Source organism: Abramis brama (genome assembly GCF_963993115.1).
Source record: "Abramis brama genome assembly, chromosome: 2".
Classification (NCBI taxonomy): Eukaryota; Metazoa; Chordata; class Actinopteri; order Cypriniformes; family Leuciscidae; genus Abramis; species Abramis brama.
The window spans coordinates 12,408,160-12,426,684 of record NC_139964.1 but is presented as its reverse complement, the minus strand read 5'-3'; the positions used below and the strand labels follow the sequence as shown (position 1 = coordinate 12,426,684).

Genomic DNA, 18,525 nt, shown 5'->3' with positions numbered 1-18,525 from the left:
GCTCCGAGAAACCGCCGCAACGAGCCCACCCGCACGACCGGCGTACCCGCGGAGGGGCAGCGAGGTAGAGGGCAGGGACACGGCTCTGGTGGCATCGTAGCGGCCGAGGGCGGGGTCTGGGTGTGTAATTGGAGAACACCTACCTGCCTCCACCGGGGGACAGACGGCAGAGAAGACCCGAGAGTGTTCTGCTGCGGGCTGTCGCCTGGCGAGGGAAGGGGAGGAGACGAGGAGCGAGGCCCACGGGCGGCTGCTGGTCTCCGAGCCTTCCCGCCCAGCGGCAGAGAGGAGTGGCGTGACCGAGGTGGCGCCACTGCTATCTGAGAGCTGGGGAGAGGGGACTGAGAGTGGCGAGACCCGAGGGTGGCGCACACTGTCGTCCCACTCTCTAACGGACGAGACCGCTTGTTCAGCAGCCTCATCCGCGAATGACCCAGAGGAGGAAAAAACTGCTCTTTTTTAGGTTTTGGGTACCACCGACCAGCTGGTCGGCGGCGGAACAGAAACTAGAAAAATTTAACAAAGGATTCTCCACCCGGCCCTCCTCCGGGGGAAGGAGTGGTGATGACACACACTCCCAAAGAGCAGTTTTCGTCACACTCTCTGGGTCGCTCCTCTCAGGGTCATTTCCCCTCCTTTTGCTGGGGGGAAACGAACTCCGAGCGGGCTGGTTTTAAGGCGCTTCTGGACCACAGTGTGGACATCGTCTGACCGAAGGCCAGCGCTGTGACTAATCACGGTCAGTCATAAAGCGCAGCTCTACTCCGAGTCAGAACTACCCACGTGCACTGAATGTGCAGGGGTAGTGAGAGAGGAAAAACTTCTGCAGATTTAGGCACGTTTGGCTTGCCATATTGGCACCAAAATACTTCCATACTGCCAAAATTTTTCACACACATCTAGGCACTTTAGACCCAGGAAGTGTGGCTGTCAAGTCTGAACCTTCAGCATGAGAACACACCATTACAGTAGGAACTCAGCATCATTCTCAGAGTATAACAGCCCTCTCTCCGATGTAGCAATCGACATCTGTCCTCCCCTGGGGCCCCGAATGAAATGCTTGGTCCCTCATGATAAGGACCAAAATCCCACTCAAAGCCTCGACGGCACACGGCACGCTGAACGGCTCAAGCCTTTACGAGAAAGGGGAGGCGAACAACGTGCCGACGTGGTCATGCACTCAAGAGAGAACATGAACCACCCATGAACGCCGTCTCAACACACTGATTAGGCATGTGAAACAGCGATCATGGCCGTCAACCAGGCATGCAAGACAGTGAACGTGGCCATCGCTGGCACACGGCACGCTGAGCGTTCAAGCCCTCAGGCAAGACGAACAACGTGCCGACGTGGTCATGCTCTCATGTAGAGAGCACAAACCACCCACGAACACAGTCTCAGCATGTTTGTGATGCGCTAGAGGAGTGGGAAGCTCGTGAGGGTCTTTCACCTGGCGAGACATTCCGCACTGCAACCCTCAGATCACCAATGTTATTTGCCAAAGTAGCCCCCTCCTGGTGCACCAGAAGAGAAACTAGATCGGGAAACAATCAAAGGGACTCACCTCATAGAGGCACGCGAGTCTTGATCTTGACCACGCATCTTGAGCGCCGAATGACGCGCGCTGGGTTGCCGTGACAACCCACGCTGTCAACCGGCGCTCGACGGCACACGGCACGCTGAGCGGCTCGAGCCTTTAAAAAGGGGAGACGAACAACGTGCCGACGTGGTCATGCACTCATGAGAGAACATGAACCACCCACGAACGCAGTCTCACACACTGATTAGGCATGTAAAACAATGAACGTGGCCGTCAAATAAGGACAGGAACGATCGCATCCAGAAACACACGAGTGAAACGTCATCCTGAAAAGGACGCGATCTTCACTCGTGTTGCTCTTTCAGGAAGAAATTACTCTCTTTATTGTGCTGAAGCACACAGGGACCCAACGCGGCGACACAGTACGCCGTCTCACCAACACAGAGAGGTCCCTTCCCGAAACAGCAGACTCGTAGAGCGTAAGATAAATACAATCTTAAAACTCATTCACTCAGAGAGGACACAACCGGTCGGCTCCGAAGCAGAAAGCGTTTGTGTATGCGCTTGATTCCGCCTTATACCCGCACTGGTAGGCGGGCCGCGGAATGCAAACCTTGCATGCCAATGTTCATTGGCTCGTTTTAATTCACTCGAAGGCAATTGGTCTCCCTAGCGTGATCCCAATTCGTCAGGGGAACTCCCCCGACGAGGCGTCGGAGTTCCCTGCTGACAAAAGGGAACAGCATTTATTTAAAATAGAATATTTTCTAACATTATAAATGTCTTTACTGTAACTTTTGATCAGTTTAACTCATCCTTGATGAATAAAAGTATTGATTTATTTTATTTATTTCCCCAAAAAATAAAATTAAAATTCTTACTGACTCCAAACTTTTGAATGGTAGTGTTTAATGTTACAAAAGCTTTCTATTTCAGATAAATGCTGTTCTTTTGAACTTTCTATTCATCATAGCATCATGAAATAAAATTGTAAAAAACAATAAAAAACAGTTTTCAACACTGATAAAAATCATAAATGTTTCTTGATCCTCAAATCATCATATTAGAGTGATTTCTGAAGGATCATGTGACACTGAAGACTGGAGTAATGATGCTGAAAATTCAGCTTTGATCACAGGAATAAATTACACTTTACTATATATTCACATAGAAAACAGCTGATTTAAATTGTAATAATATTTCACAATATGACTGTTTTTGTTTGTATTTTTAAGCAAATAAATGCAGCCTTGGTGAGCAGAAGAGACTTCTTTTAAAAACATTAAAAATCTTACCGATCTAAAACTTTTGACCGGTAGTGTATATATATATATATATATATATATATATATATATATATATATATATATATATATATATATATAGAACATATGAGCAGAAATTGCTAAACAAAAGCTTATTTGATGTGGTAGTAGGCTATATTCTACAGTAAAAACTGTACCCAAATCTAGTCAACAAAATGTTGTCTTTCATATTTGCCTGACTGTAACGTTGTTTTTATGAAATATTAGGGCATATAAATGTTAATTTGCAGTTTAATACGTTGCTTATACAAAGACATTATATTTTAACATATTTCAGTCGATTTTTACTCATCTCAGTATAGCAAAGCATTTTAGTTGATTAAAGCGGTTTATTCTTTCACACACAGACACATGATTCATATTTTTATTTATTCCACATTAACACTTGAGAAAAGATAACTTAGCCTACCTCACTCCTCAGCGGGATCTATTTATCCTCATATCAGCACTGTTCTGAGGAAATTTTTCTCCAGGATTATTAGGTAGGCTATATTATGCCTCACTCGCGGCGCGCTGTGTTTACAGCTGATGTGGGCGTTTCACAGACTGAAATGGTTCTCAGAATTTGCGTTTGAATAGCGCGCGCTCTCCGGGCCGTGGTCACATTACATTTGAATGAGCTCTAATGAGCTCGATTGGAATTGCTCTCTTTTAATACAGATTTCACAAGCTGAGAATATTTGTTTTTTATATAAATTATTCATTTAAAAGAAGAGAATTCAAGCTTCATGCCTGTGTGTCTGTATGCCTGTTTGACTGAGTATTCGCTGAGTTACAGTTCATTTTCGGACGCGTTTCAGAATGGACTTAACTGACAGAGTGAAGGCAGAACTCGCATCACATTTATTTTTCTTTATTTGGCAAAAAGCACAGCACTTTGTTTTTATTGTGAGTATACACAAAAATAATACACATTTAACAGAATCGATTGATGTATGAAACTTGTTTGTAATATCAAAGTCAACAGAGCAAAATTAATTTCTTTTGAACTGATAAGAAAAAAAGCGAGCTGGTATCGCCGGCGATACCGCCGACCCCAGGGGGTTAAAGAACATTGGTGTTTTCAGTTGGACTAAGGATGCACAGAAAAGCTTTGAGAAAGTGAAGGAGCTCATTGTGAACAGCCCAGCTTTTGCAATCTTTGATCCAGCACTGCATACACTGGTAACCTGTGATGCTTTGGATTATGGAATTGAGGCTGTGTTAACTCAGATTCATGCTGACGGTTCTGAGCGCACCGTCGCCTTCGCCTCTCGCTCACTCTCAGCAGCAGAGCGAAAATATTCCATTGTGGAGAAAGAGGCTCTAGCCTGCATGTGGGCTGTGGAACGGTAGCGAACATTTTTGTGGGGCCGACGATTCATGCTTCGGACGGCCATCAGGCCCTAACTACACTGCTGGCGACTAAAGGTATGGGGCGTGCTGGAATGCGCATCGCGAGATGGTCCGCACGTCTGCTCTGCTTTAATTATGAAGTGTCATACAAGCCAGGAGCCGAAAATGTCACAGAGGACTGCCTCTCACGCCTGCCCCTTCCCGCCTGTGAGGATGCTGATTCTACCATGGAACCCGATATGGTGGCATTTCTCTCTGCTGAACTCCGTGCTCTTTCATTGGAGGAGTTCTCCAAAGAATGCACTGCTTGTCCTGAACTGACAGCATTGCAACAGCAAATACTTATAGGCTGGCCTAAAAACAAGAAAAACCTTCCACCTGAGCTGACATCATACTTTCATGTCAGGGATGAACTTGCAGCACAAGACAGCCTGGTCTTCAGAGGTTCATACCGCTTGGTGGTGCCAGTATCTTTGCGGGGTGCCCTAATTAATTTAGCTCATCAGGGTCACCAGGGTATCGTCAGGACCAAACAGCGTCTTCGTGACTTGTATTGGTGGCCTGGCATGGACCACTCATCCCAGTCCGCAATTTATTCGTGCCAACTTTGCCAAACCCACGCCAAAAGTGCAAAGATGCATACGCCTCCACTTCAGCCCGTGCCACTTCCTTCTGCGCCGTGGAAAAAGGTTGGACTGGACATAGTCGGACCATTCGAGTTAGGGACCTGGGATTGCAGGTATGCACTCACTTTAGTTGACTACTACAGTAAGTGGCCAGAAATAGCGTTCACTAGTAATGTCACTATTGATACTGTCACAGACTTTCTTGCCACAACATTCAGCCGGTTTGGCAACCCAGTGGAAATTGTGACTGACAATGGTGTGCAATTTACATCTCTTACTTTTGCTGATTTCCTTGCGATCAGGAATATCAAACACGTTCGTACCTCCCTGTACTTTCCGCAAGCAAATGGGGCTGTGGAGCGCATGAACCGTGTTCTGAAGGATTGCGTTCAAACTGCAAATTTGGAAGCAAAGCCCTGGAAAACTTCTGTGAGGGACTTCTTGCTGCATTATCGCGCTACACCTCATGCCACCACTGGTGTTGCTCCCTGTGAACTCTTGCTTGGATGCAAACTGAGAACAACCTTACACATTTTACCCACCCGGCCCTCTGGTTGTACTGATACTACAGTGCGAGCTCGCGTTCATGCTCGCCAGTCTCAAGTCAAGACACTGATATCAAACGTGCAGCGAAACCATCTGCGTTTCGACCAGGTGACAGAGTGCGGGTGAGGATACCTACACATGTGAAAAAGGGCAGGCCGAAATTCAGTTCACCTTGTACAGTGCTGGGACAAAAAGGTCAGGACACATATATCCTTGATGATGGGAAAGTGTGGAATGGAATACACCTGTCACTATGTCCGGGTCAAAACCATTCGGATAATGATCCTACCGAGGTTCCAACGCCGGTTGTCACACCGGTAGCTCAAAGGCAGTCCAGAATCAGACGCCCGCCAGTCTGGCACAAAGACTTTGTCACATGAACTGTACACACGCAAACTCATCACGATAGTACATCTCTACTGTAAAGTTGTTAATTTCCAGATGTTACATGTTGATGTTGAATAGAGTGTCTTGACAGTTCTGCTGCTTCTGTGATTGTATGTGTTGAGATATGCTGGAGTCCGTATTTGTTGAGGGATATGAAGAAACATGCATTTTTTTTTTGTGTGTTATGTAATAAGAGACCTTAATGTACTTTCCATGTGATAACCTTGGCGAATTAGGTATGTTTAAAACAGTTGTTCTTGGGTTATTGTCTTGTTCAGGATAGGTGTAAGCTATGTTTAATATACCTTCCTTTGGGTAATATTCTTAAAAGAGGGGAAAATGTTGTGTTGGCTTAAAATGTTATGCTGGGTTAATATGCCCTGCCTCTAGGGGTCGCTATTAACTTGGAGTGTTGAGGTAAAAAAGAAGCAGAATAAAATAATGGAGTGTTGAGTGCTCGTGTATGGCTGCACGCGAAGTCGGAGCCGAAGAAGAAGCTGGCTCAAAACCTCACAACACCCACCCCCTGTCGGTGATTGGTTGGAACACTTTGTTTTGGTTTTGAGTGGTTGAAAAAAAAAATTGTTTTTGTGTGCAGATCTCAGAGCCTAGGCTGCCTACAGAGACGCATTTTTTTTGAGGGCCTGCTTATGAGGCGGGCAGCTAGCGGATCGTTAGGAAAGATTAGATGAATGTGATAAAAAAATATTTGGGCCTGAAATCACTGATACAACCTTTAATAATTGTTCTTCTTTTTATGATCTTCTTTTTATTCTGCATAATGCCGAAATGTTTTAACATTTCGTAAATTTCAATGGTTAGATAAATCATCTAACTATTATATCTAACAAGCACAGTTGCATTAGTGTCAGAAATATTGAAATATTTAATCTTTTAAATCATGTAGTATTTTTAATTATTCTAAATATTATTATTATGTATACTATTATAATACTATTTTTATGAGCTCAGACATTACCACAACAGAAATGTTTTTATTATTATTATTTTTTTTTTCGGCATTACGTACATAAAGTAAAACAATAACGACATTTACAGATGGTCTAACCAGAATAGAACATCTCTGCAGGCTATCATGTCTTGCTCTAGGATGTAGTTGACCAGACTTTCAACTAATTCACCAATGTCAGTTTTTGCATTTTTTTACACCAGTGACACACAGAGATCTGTTACAAAAGTACAAATAGCGAGTATCTAGGTGATTTCGAATTTGTCACTACATGCACGCAACACATCCAGAACTTTTCTGAGGATTACGCCGTTCGGCTCTTTGCCGTTAAAAAACATGGGCTTACATCAGGCCATGACTTTGTCAGGCCTCTTACGACATCCATTTCATTTTTGAGATTTGTCACACGTTTGGTATCCTGCGCACAATCATTTTTCATACCACACGCAGCATCGATAATCCTGTGCATCAAGCCAACCATCTGGCCTCTAAAATGATCTTTAAACATACAGTCTAGTGTATCTCTTAAACAACACTCTTTGCCCGTGGCGCACTCACACGCCGGATGATACTTGTGCCCAGCATTGCCAGAACTCAACGGGGAGTCGCTCTCCATCCGTTTTTGCGTCACCATTTCAGAAGTTTTTAGATTTTCGAAGAGTCCCTTATTCGATGATGAAAGATGCTGTTAGTTCCTGGAATGTTCCTGGAATCTCCTGAGTGAGTCCTTGCGGGACAGTCGTCCAGGGTTTGTTTGTTAATGCTCAGAAGTTTTTGGGTTAAAAGTGTAGTTTGCGTCAGGTTCAGGCAAACAGGAATGTTGAACCAGTCTTTGATCAATGAAATGATGCAGTAGCACAGCAGAGCTAGAGCATGCGATGTCCTGAAATATTTATCAGGACAGCGATTGGGGTCCGTCCCCTCTACCCACTGTTGTGTAGGATGCACGGGGGCTGTCATCAGGAAAGCCATAAATAACTATGTAAATTAAAGCCACATTAAATCAGAAGTAGCGTCATGGAGAAGTTATGCATATGCCACCAGAGAGAAGTTTATTATTTTCACTCAATCCAGTTACAAAATCTGATTAAACATTACACGTTTAAAACATATGGGTGAATTGTTCACCATAAGTTCTGTAACAAACATTTAGAAAGTAGCTAGGATGTATTTCATTTTACGCATGCTTTAAGTTAATTTGACCAACTGAAGATGTTAAAGTTCATAGACCTTTAGCATATTGAATTCAAATTAAAACGTGATATCCATATCGCATCATTATCGAATTCAGGGGTGTTTAACAGTAGAGACAGCACGTTATAGCTCTCCCTTCATGTTGTACGGCGTGGGTTACGGCCATAACAGTAACCCTGCAGTTCTTGAATAAAGCCTTAGAAGGAGGAAGAATCCGTCTGTTTACTTTTTAGTAGCGAAACGCTACAATATACTGATGCTGTAAGCAAGCAACCTCCAAACGATATAGCTGACTACGCCACCCTGTTAAACAGGGAAATATAAATATTAATGAATTTAACCACCTACAAAGGACACACAGGAACGTGGTTATCGAAAGGAGGGCCTGGGACGTGGATACCAAAAGATACAAAAAGTTTTATTGCAATCAACAAGCAGTAATCTTAAAACATTAAAAGACTGAAGGAGCAGGTTACACATACAAACATAAAAAATAAAAACATGAAAAGGAGGCCGAGGCTTACCAATGGCAGGGAAACTAGTTTAATGAGCACAAGACGCCTATATCATATATATATATATATATATATATATATATATATATATATATACACCAATAAGGTCAAGCATGAACACACAGCACTCCATGACAGAATCCCACCACCACACACGAGGGGCCTATGAGCGGCTCGCCCCGAAGCCTCGGTTCCTATAACGAGAAACAAAATGAACAAAATGGTCTCCAAATAAACAAAACAAATAACAACAACAACAACTGAAACCTAAATAAAGTTACAGAAGCAAAACATTTTATTAATAAACCAGATAATCATGCATCAAACCACGCTGAGGTTAAGAAGGTAGAAGGGAGGAAAAGTGTGGGCACTGTTTTGATGATGAGAGGTTTTATAAAGAAGAGATTAACGATGGAATAACGTGCATTTTAGCCTCATTAATCATGTGTGGGGAGTTGATGGTTTTATATGTGAAGCTGATGTTCAGGGAGGTTTTGTATTTAATTTATGAGTGTTCAGGAGTGTTATTATTATTATTATTATTATTATTTATCTGTTGTGTGGAAAATATAAATATATGAATGTTTTAATGGTTTTTACTTATAAAAAAATATAGGTCTATTATGTTTATTTTTAATCATTAAATAAGACCTAAGAGTCTCGCTCTCTCTCTCTCTCTCTCTCTCTCTCTCTCTCTCTCTCTCTCTCTCTCTCTCTCTCTCTCTCTCTCTCTCTCTCTCTCTCAGGGGAAGTGGGTGTCTCTGGCACATTCAGCTCTTCATGTTAAACATGTAACCAGGAAAGAAACACTCAAAACTCTTCTGAACACACATCGAGAGCTTCAGAAGAACTGAATCTACTAACAACAGAGAAGATCATTTAATAAGAGAGAAGAATGAAGATCATCTGGACTTTCACTCTGCTGATGATTCCTGGTAAGAATCTGAACTCTGATTAAGTCATGAAAAACAGCACAGAATTGAATAGGAGAGTCTTTTACTTCAGTTCAAGTTGTTCTATTGAATGTTGAAGAAAGTTCATTTCTGTGTATATTAAAGTGTTTTAATGCTGGTTTGTTGTAGGTGTCGTGAGCTCCATGAGTGTGACAGGATATTCAGGAGGCGGAGTCAACATCACATGCAAATATGAGGAAAAATATACAGACAATGCAAAGTATTTTTGTAAAGGTGAATGGTCAGAGTGCACAGACCAAATCAAGACTATTAAAGATAAATGGGTTCAGTCTGGAAGATTCTCTCTGTATGACGACACAAGTTCATCAGTCTTCACTGTGACCATCAGAGATCTGAGAGAAGAGGATTCTGACAAGTACTACTGTGGAACTGAAAGGGTTGGAAGAGATCCCTACACTGAAGTGAATCTGGAGGTTTTAACAGGTGAGTAACTGAGACCCTCAAACTCATGATGATCTCCTCAACATCACGATACTCAACACTGACTGTAATTACTGACATTCACATGTGTAACTCATTACAGACGCCATCAACAACCTTTTTGTCTCTTGATGTAAGATTTACACTCACAATCATGACTTGCATTAATAAATGTTGCAGCAAAGTGAGCAGATATGTGTTTATATTGAGAACAAACATGTGAAAACGTTCACATGTGAAACGCATAACAGATGTGTTTGTCATTAAATTAAGATGAAATATCATTACTGACTTGATTTTTTAAACAATAATACTGGGTTTGTGTTTAACAGGTCAACAAAACATGACTGTAAGTGGATATTCAGGAGGAAACGTCATTATAAACTTAAAATATGAGATTCAAGAAGAGAATCCTGTGATAGACGTCTGTAAAACTGCAGATCAGTGTTTTACTGTAATAAACACTAACAGAACAGCAGAATGGAAACATGACAGACGATTCTCCGTTCATGATGACAGATCTGCAGGACTCTTACTTCTGTTTATCAGAGATCTGAATGAGAACGACTCTGGAGAATATAAGATTATAGTCAAAGTTTCTGAAGATTACAGTTTCTTCTCTGAGTTTAATCTGGACATTAAGAAGGGTGAGCTGCTTTCAGTCATTTATGCATTATTTGACAGAATCCATGAATATATCTGGTGATTGTAACATTGCTGCACTTTATCTGGATCTTAAACAGAGGATTGTTGTGTGAAGAGCATCAGTCTATCAGCTTCTGCAGGAGGATCTGTGAACATCAGCTGCAAATACCCACAATCCCACATTCGTGATGTGAAGTTTCTGTGCTGGAGATCTGGAGCTGATCTCTGTGCTAAAGAGACGTCTGTGAATGAGAGCAGAAGATGGAGGGATGAGGGAAATATCCGGCTGTATGATGACAGAGAACAGCAGCTCCTGACGGGAAGCATCAGTCATGTGACTGAAGAAGATTCAGAATACTGGTGTGGAGTTCAGTCTGATCAAGGACACAAGATCTTCATCACACGAGTCCTGATCAATGTTACAGGTACGGATGATTTTCTCAGTGATTTGTGTCTCTGCAGTTAAAAGTGTTTAGATCTATGGTGCTGTTCTGCAAATGCACTGGTCACGTGTTTGTGATAGTTTTATTAGTCATGTCACTCTTTATATGTATAATGTAATTGGTTCATTTGAAACATCAGTTGATGTTCAGATGTTTTTGTAGCCTGGGTGCCAGCCCGAACCCACAACATTTGGTCGGGAAGTTCGGTCTGGACTCGATCCCAGGAGTAATTATGCTCGGCTCCCAGAAGGCCGATCAAATCAAATTGCCAGGGTGGGCTTTAATCGATGATGGACAGATGATCTGCGGTTACGTAATCACCCACGTCACCAAAGAGCGCTTGGGTTGAATTGGTTTTCAACAAAGACGACTGCAGTAGGAGAATTGAGATGTTTAGATTCCGCTATTGCGTCTGTTATAAAAGAAATCGACAGCGCATTCATTTTAAAAGATGAACAGAGAACCGCAATCAAGGCATTTGTCGATCGGAAAGATGTGTTTGTCGTCCTTCCTACGGGATTCGGCAAAAGTTTAATTTATCAGCTGACTCCGATGGTCGCTAAGAAGATGGGACGCAATGAAAACCCTGTGGTCATTGTGGTTTCTCCTTTGGTCACACTCATGGAGTGCTTTATTACTTTACTCATTACTTTACTACTTCTTCCTGCGTGTGTGCAGTTGAGCTCTGTTGACAACTATGCGTCGCTCAACATACGTCGCTCACTGCGTTGCTCTGATTGGTTGTAGGTCTATCCAATTGAGTGCTGAGGGGTTTTTTTTCCTGGTTCGGTTAAGACACGCCTCATAATGAAAGCCCTATGGAGCAGTATCAGACTCACATTCTGCCTAGAATATGAGTATGACGAAGTATCTGTATCTGTAATGATTGTGCTTCTGCAGATCTTCATTAGCTGGTTCAGCTGTGTTTGATCAGGGATGAAGCTGAACTTTGCAGGAAGACAGATCTCTGGGAAAAGAATTGAAGACCCCTGTAGTAGATCAACCATTGATGAAGATACTGAAGTATCTACATGTCATATTCTTGAAGAGCTACAGCAGTGTGTAAACTCAGGAACTGGGCATCTGAACAAAGTGTGAAAGTTTGTGCACTGAAAAAAAATGAAAGTTGAATTTACTAAAAATGTTTATGGTAAGTGGTTCCACACAATTGATATTAGCTACAATTAAACAAATGCATTAAGTTGAACTTATTACATTTTAGTTCTTAATGCATTTGTTTAAATGTAGCTAAAATCAATTGTGTGGAACCACTTACCATAAACATTTTTAGTAAATTCAACTTTAATTTTTTTCAGTGTGTGGTCATTTGGTGTTGCATCATTAGTGTGGCAATTTGGACAGAATTACCACAACCTTTTTTTACTTTAGTACTAGTGTTGTAATTTGGATACATTACAAGTGCAGATTTCAGTATTTCTGTTAGTCCACTTTACCACACTTGCACTACAGTTAAAACTGAAGTTAAGGGTGCTTACAGGTTTTTTTTTGTTTTTTTTTTGTCCTTCATTTGTGCTGTTTTGTTTTATTCACAGTGAGAAAACATATGTGCTTATTAATAAGTTCCTCAAACTTAAATTAACAGCTTGTGGTTTTGTTTTCTGGGTGTCTGTGCATCAGAAAACATGAATTATGGGTAGAGAAATGACATCAGTAACCATTAAAAGACACAATGTCAAGATCTGTGTCTTGTGCAAAATTGTTTTGAAAAAATGTAAATCTTTCAAAAAAAAAATGTATCCCTCCATTTTCCTATTGTTTTGGATACAGATGTTCTAAAAAAAAATCGTCACCATCATCATCATCAGCTTCTGTTTTCAAAACTTCTACATCTAACTTCACATCAGTGTCACCTAACATGTCAACAGTTGCCCTTGTGCTGAAATATAAACATACAATCTGATATTTAGCTCAAAGTGATCCGATTCTCTTATTATTATCTCTAGTTTTTTCAGTCTCTTCTCTGATCGTCCCTCTGGTTCTGGTTCTTCTGGTTCTGATCATCGCTGGACTCTTACTACTGTTTCTCTGTAAGAAGTATCAGTCTCAAGGTAAAACTCTTTCCTAACTACTTTAGATATAGAAACTCTCCATTTATACTGAGATTAAAACAAAGATTTGTTTTTCCAATTTGAATATGTCATTTACTAAACACATAATTGTTGAAATGTGATATAATGTCATTAATTAAAGGACACAGGTGGTGGAATTTGGCAGGTGGTGATTTGTCGTCTCAGACTGGACCAGGAAAACATGAAGTTGTGAGTCCAGTTACTGTATAAAATGCTTAATTAAATGTCTAATGCCTTCCATCCTTACAATCTTCAGAGCTGTAAATAATTTATCTGTAAATAATAATGACATTATTTATTTTCTCTCTATTCTGTTTTTTTTTTTTATTTAATGGCAAAGATGAATCATTCCAGACCTGATCATGAAAAACACAACTATTATTCTATTGAATTGAGTGATGCTGAGTATGAGAATGCAACGGTAAGTGTTGTAAGTGTTTCCTACAGTAGACTAAACTCTCTTCACCTTTAGCCAAAAGGAATTAAACACTCAATGTCAGTGTGAACATATCTATATTGACTAAGAATATGGAAATTTAAATAACACACTCCTGTTTTTACTTTGTCTTCATTCATAAAGGCTCCTCAACTTGATGATTGTAAACCCGAACTGGACTCGTCTCTGTATGAAAATCTTACAGCAAGTAAGAATACCCACTAGATAGAGACAAAACCCAATCTATTAGCCTTTCCTCTTGACACATGTTGTTGATGCTTTTATTTAAATATTTAATTATTAATGTTTTCACTTTCTTTCTTATTCAGACTAACAAGAAGAGGTTGTAGTGTTTTGGACATTGGGCATTTTGGACAATATTACATCCTTTATGCATTTGTGGGTGGAGCCTTGAATGATTGACAGAAGTGTCATGACATATAACTGAAGTATTTTAAGGATAATTTTATAGATGGATGCCTGGGCGAAAATAGAAGTAAAGCTTAATAAATGTATGTAAAAGTGTGTATTTTTTTGTTTATTTTTATAAATAAAGTGATTTTACTTTATGCTTTTTTATCATGTATGAATCGTATTTCATTTAGATTATTGTTTTTAACCATGATAATCCATATTGTTGATGTTTCCAATAATAGGCAGGAAAAAATAAGTCTCTAGTTGTAAAATTCCACACTTTTCTGACATTCAATAAATCAGAATAACAGCATAACTGATATTAAAGACCATTGCACTTAGAGATTGCTAGAGGAAAAAAATAGATAAGATTATTAATTTAAGGATTACTGCAGAAAATTACACTCGCAATCTTGCTGTTGTTTGGAACAGCAATATTTTAAAAAAATCTTTAATATAGCAACTTATGTTTCAACTTAAAGTTAGTTCGTATTCCTTCTATGAAGATGAAAACATCTCAGGTTACGACTGTAACCCTAGAACCACTTTCAGTTCCCTGTCCCCAGCTGACGGTTACAATCATGGCATCACGTGTTTGGGCATTCAACACGCTGAAGCAGCTTTTGTGGATAGTTAATTTTCCAACTGTTGGAACATGACTATCTCAGCGCTGAGATCGAGACTTGCCTTCATCCGTGAAGGTGGAGTCCCCATTCCCATGTGCGAGCAAAGGGTGCTCCGGCATCTCAGCCAGTTGGGTCTTTGGGTCAACTGGGAAAAGTGCAAACTCGCCCCCGTGCAGAGGATCTCTTTTCTCAGTATGGAGCTGGACTCGGTCCACCAGACGGCACGCCTCACAGAGGAACGTGTCTGGTCAGTGCTGAACTGCTCGAATACTGTCAAGAGCTGAACAGTGGTCCCACTGAAACTTTTTCAGAGGCTCCTGGGGCATTTGGCATCCGCAGCCACAGTAACGCCACTGGGTTTGCTTCATATGAGACCGCTTAAGGGAGATAGCCCTGCTGAAAAGCCATCTTGCAGAAACTCAAGTACTGAACCAACTGGGCAGTTAACTGGATCCCAATGTCATCCACTACACCAAGAAGTGAAGACCTTCCACTTCAGGGTGTATAGTTTCCTTGTGGAAGGAGCTCTGGAGTGAAGTATGGTCTCTACAACCTCAGTTGAGAGACCAGCATCTATGAGTTGAGCCCCCTCAGAGGCCAAACCCACAGGTTCCACATTCTAGTCGGATCCCTCCTGACCGGAATCTCCAAGGGAGAGCCTTTGAGGAGAGACACTAGGTCAGAGAAACAAATTCGGCTCGGCCAGCGTGGTGCTACAAGCAGAAGACTTATTCCATCCTGGCGGACTTTCTCCAGAACTCCAGGAGCAGAGCAACTGGGGGAAATGCATACAGATGCAGCCTCGGCCACGTCTGCGTCCTGAGACGCAAACAGATCCAATTCCGCTTGGCCATAAACTTCCCATATACTCCACCACCTCAGGGTGAAGTCTCCAATCCCCTGGCCTCAGCCCCTGCCTCGACAGGATGTCTGCTCCTACAACCCAAAATCAGAAAAAGTTGGGACACTGTACAAATTGTGAGTAAAAAAGGAATGGAATAATTTACAAATCTCATAAACTTATATTTTATTCACAATAGAATATAGATAACATATCAAATGTTGAAAAAGTGAGACATTTTGAAATGTCATGCCAAATATTGGCTCATTTTGGATTTCATGAGAGCTACACATTCCAAAAAAGTTGGGACAGGTAGCAATAAGAGGCCGGAAAAGTTAAATGTACATATAAGGAACAGCTGGAGGACCAATTTGCAACTTATTAGGTCAATTGGCAACATGATTGGGTATAAAAAGAGCCTCTCAGAGTGGCAGTGTCTCTCAGAAGTCAAGATGGGCAGAGGATCACCAATTCCCCCAATGCTGCGGCGAAACATAGTGGAGCAATATCAGAAAGGAGTTTCTCAGAGAAAAATTGCAAAGAGTTTGAAGTTATCATCATCTACAGTGCATAATATCATCCAAAGATTCAGAGAATCTGGAACAATCTCTGTGCGTAAGGGTCAAGGCCGGAAAACCATACTGGATGCCTGTGATCTTCGGGTCCTTAGATGGCACTGCATCACATACAGGAATGCTACTGTAATGGAAATCACAACATGAGCTCAGGAATACTTCCAGAAAACATTGTCGGTGAACACAATCCACCGTGCCATTCGCCGTTGCTGGCTAAAACTCTATGGGTCAAAAAAGAAGCCATATCTAAACAGGATCCAGGAATGCAGGCATTTTCTCTGGGCCAAGGCTCATTTAAAATGGACTGTGGCAAAGTGGAAAACTGTTCTGTGGTCAGACAAATCAAAATTTGAAGTTATTTTTGGAAAACTGGGACACCATGTCAACCGGACTAAAGAGGACAAGGACAATCCAAGTTGTTATCAGCGCTCAGCTCAGAAGCCTGCATCTCTGATGGTATGGGGTTGCATGAGTGCGTGTGGCATGGGCAGCTTGCACATCTGGAAAGGCACCATCAATGCTGAAAGGTATATCCAAGTTCTAGAACAACATATGCTCCCATCCAGACGTCATCTCTTTCAGGGAAGACCTTGCATTTTCCAACATGACAATGCCAGACCATATACTGCATCAATTACAATATCATGGCTGCGTAGAAAAAGGATCCGGGTACTGAAATGGCCAGCCTGCAGTCCAGATCTTTCACCCATAGAAACATTTGGTGCATCATAAAGAGGAAGATGCGGCAAAGAAGACCTAAGACAGTTGAGCAACTAGAAGCCTGTATTAGACAAGAATGGGACAACATTCCTATTCCTAAACTTGAGCAACTTGTCTCCTCAGTCCCCAGACGTTTGCAGACTGTTATAAAAAGAAGAGGGGATGCCACACAGTGGTAAACATGGCCTTGTCCCAACTTTTTTGAGATGTGTTGATGCCATGAAATTTAAAATCAACTTATTTTTCCCTTAAAATGATACATTTTCTCAGTTTAAACATTTGATATGTCATCTATGTTGTATTCTGAATAAAATATTGAAATTTGAAACTTCCACATCATTGCATTCTGTTTTTATTCACAATTTGTACAGAATCCCAACTTTTTCTGATTTGGGGTTGTATGTTTTGGTACCCTGGGATGTACACTACCCTCAGTGAGAACATCTTCACTAGGGACCACAGGAGGATCTGGTGCGCCAGTTTTCATAGTGGATGTGAACGCAGACCCCCCTGGTGATTTATGTAAGAGACCACCGATGTGTTGTCTGAACGGACAAGCAAATGATGGCCCCTTAGGTCTGGGAGGAACTGGTTCAGTGCCATGAAGACTGCCATCATCTCCAGGCAATTTATGTGCCACAAAAGATGATGATTCCTCCACAGACCCTGAGCTGAGCGGACTTCCATTATCGCATCTCAGCCTGTGAGCTGAGAGTGACTCGACGACATTGAACTACTAACACAGGACGTGGGTCAAGAACCAAGATTTCCTGGAAAGAAAACAGTTCCAACAGAAGCAGCTTATGAGTGACTACACTGTAATGGATTTTTGTAATTTGAACAGTATTTTACTGTAATATGTACAGTATAATACTGTTAAATGTGCCAACAGTATAATACTGTAAATAGCAAAGGATTATGGGAAAATATATGTTTAGTACTGTAATTATTCTCTACTGTAAATCGATTTACAGTAGCGACAATGCCCGCGAAAAACTGACCAATGACAATGGAGACTTCTTTTCAAGTTTTTTTTTTTTTTCGGTTGGTTGGGACAACTGAGGAAAGACTCAACAAAAAGGTTAGTATTGTTTCTGTAATTATTTTATGTAAAGCCGAGATATTTTCAAATGCATTCACTTATTAACAGCAACCTAACACGAACCAGTGCTGCAAATTGAGTGAGTTGTTAAGCAAATGCGAGGACAATATTCCTGTCATCAAGAGACTTTTTTTCTGCTTGTTTGTCAAGGCGTGAGGTAATGTTACAATGTTACTGCCGTCATCATTGTGATAACTTCAACGGGGTGAATAAAGTTTACATTGACTAATAATTAGTGACACCGAAAAAAAAGAAGGTGTCTTGTAGTTCTTTTCTGGCGGTTACCATCATCTGAGGAAAAGTAAGCTAACACCAATTCAATGAGGAGAAGCTGGTGATTATACCAGCATTGACTCTTATATGACTAATAATTACTGACACAGAAAAAAAAAAAAAAAAAAAGCTTTTTTAATGTTCCTCTGCCTCTTTAATGTAAATTAGCTAAGCAGGAGGACTCTATGGAAACTTTACGTTACCAAACTATCTTGAAGTACGAAAAGAAAAGTGAGGCAACACTAAAGACGGAGGTTGTATTATAACAGTATTTTGAAGTAAATATTTTGTTTTTATTTAAAGTTTGCTGTTAGAACCGCGGAACGTCGGAGGTGTCTTGGAGTTCTTTTCTGGCGGTTACCGTCATCTGAGGAAACTGGTAAGCTAACATCAATTCAGTTCAAAGCTGGTGATTATACCAATGTTGACTCTTATATTAAAACGTTAACATTATCTGAAAACTGTAATTTCTATCTGACTGAAGCCAACTGACTGACTTCTATCTAACAGACTGTTTAAAAAAGCAGC

At 41.1% G+C, this 18,525-nt stretch overlaps 1 protein-coding gene across 2 annotated transcripts in view; it reads left to right on the top strand.

Moving 5' to 3' along the window:
* Positions 1–14,071, top strand: part of LOC311077665 (polymeric immunoglobulin receptor-like) — a 60,848-nt gene extending 46,777 nt beyond the window's left edge. Inside the window, exons 2-10 of one of the 2 annotated variants that reach the window (XM_084106247.1) lie at positions 9,191–9,373; positions 9,521–9,835; positions 10,165–10,479; positions 10,576–10,902; positions 12,885–12,989; positions 13,132–13,199; positions 13,351–13,431; positions 13,591–13,654; positions 13,776–14,071. In XM_084106247.1, coding sequence (XP_083962373.1) covers positions 9,334–9,373; positions 9,521–9,835; positions 10,165–10,479; positions 10,576–10,902; positions 12,885–12,989; positions 13,132–13,199; positions 13,351–13,431; positions 13,591–13,654; positions 13,776–13,780 — 1,320 coding nt within the window. In that variant the 5' untranslated portion in view covers positions 9,191–9,333 and the 3' untranslated portion in view covers positions 13,781–14,071. Of the gene's footprint in view, positions 1–9,184; positions 9,374–9,520; positions 9,836–10,164; positions 10,480–10,575; positions 10,903–12,884; positions 12,990–13,131; positions 13,200–13,350; positions 13,432–13,590; positions 13,655–13,775 lie in introns of both variants that reach the window. The other variant, XM_084106246.1, reaches the window with a different exon arrangement.
* Positions 14,072–18,525: the final 4,454 nt, after the last annotated feature.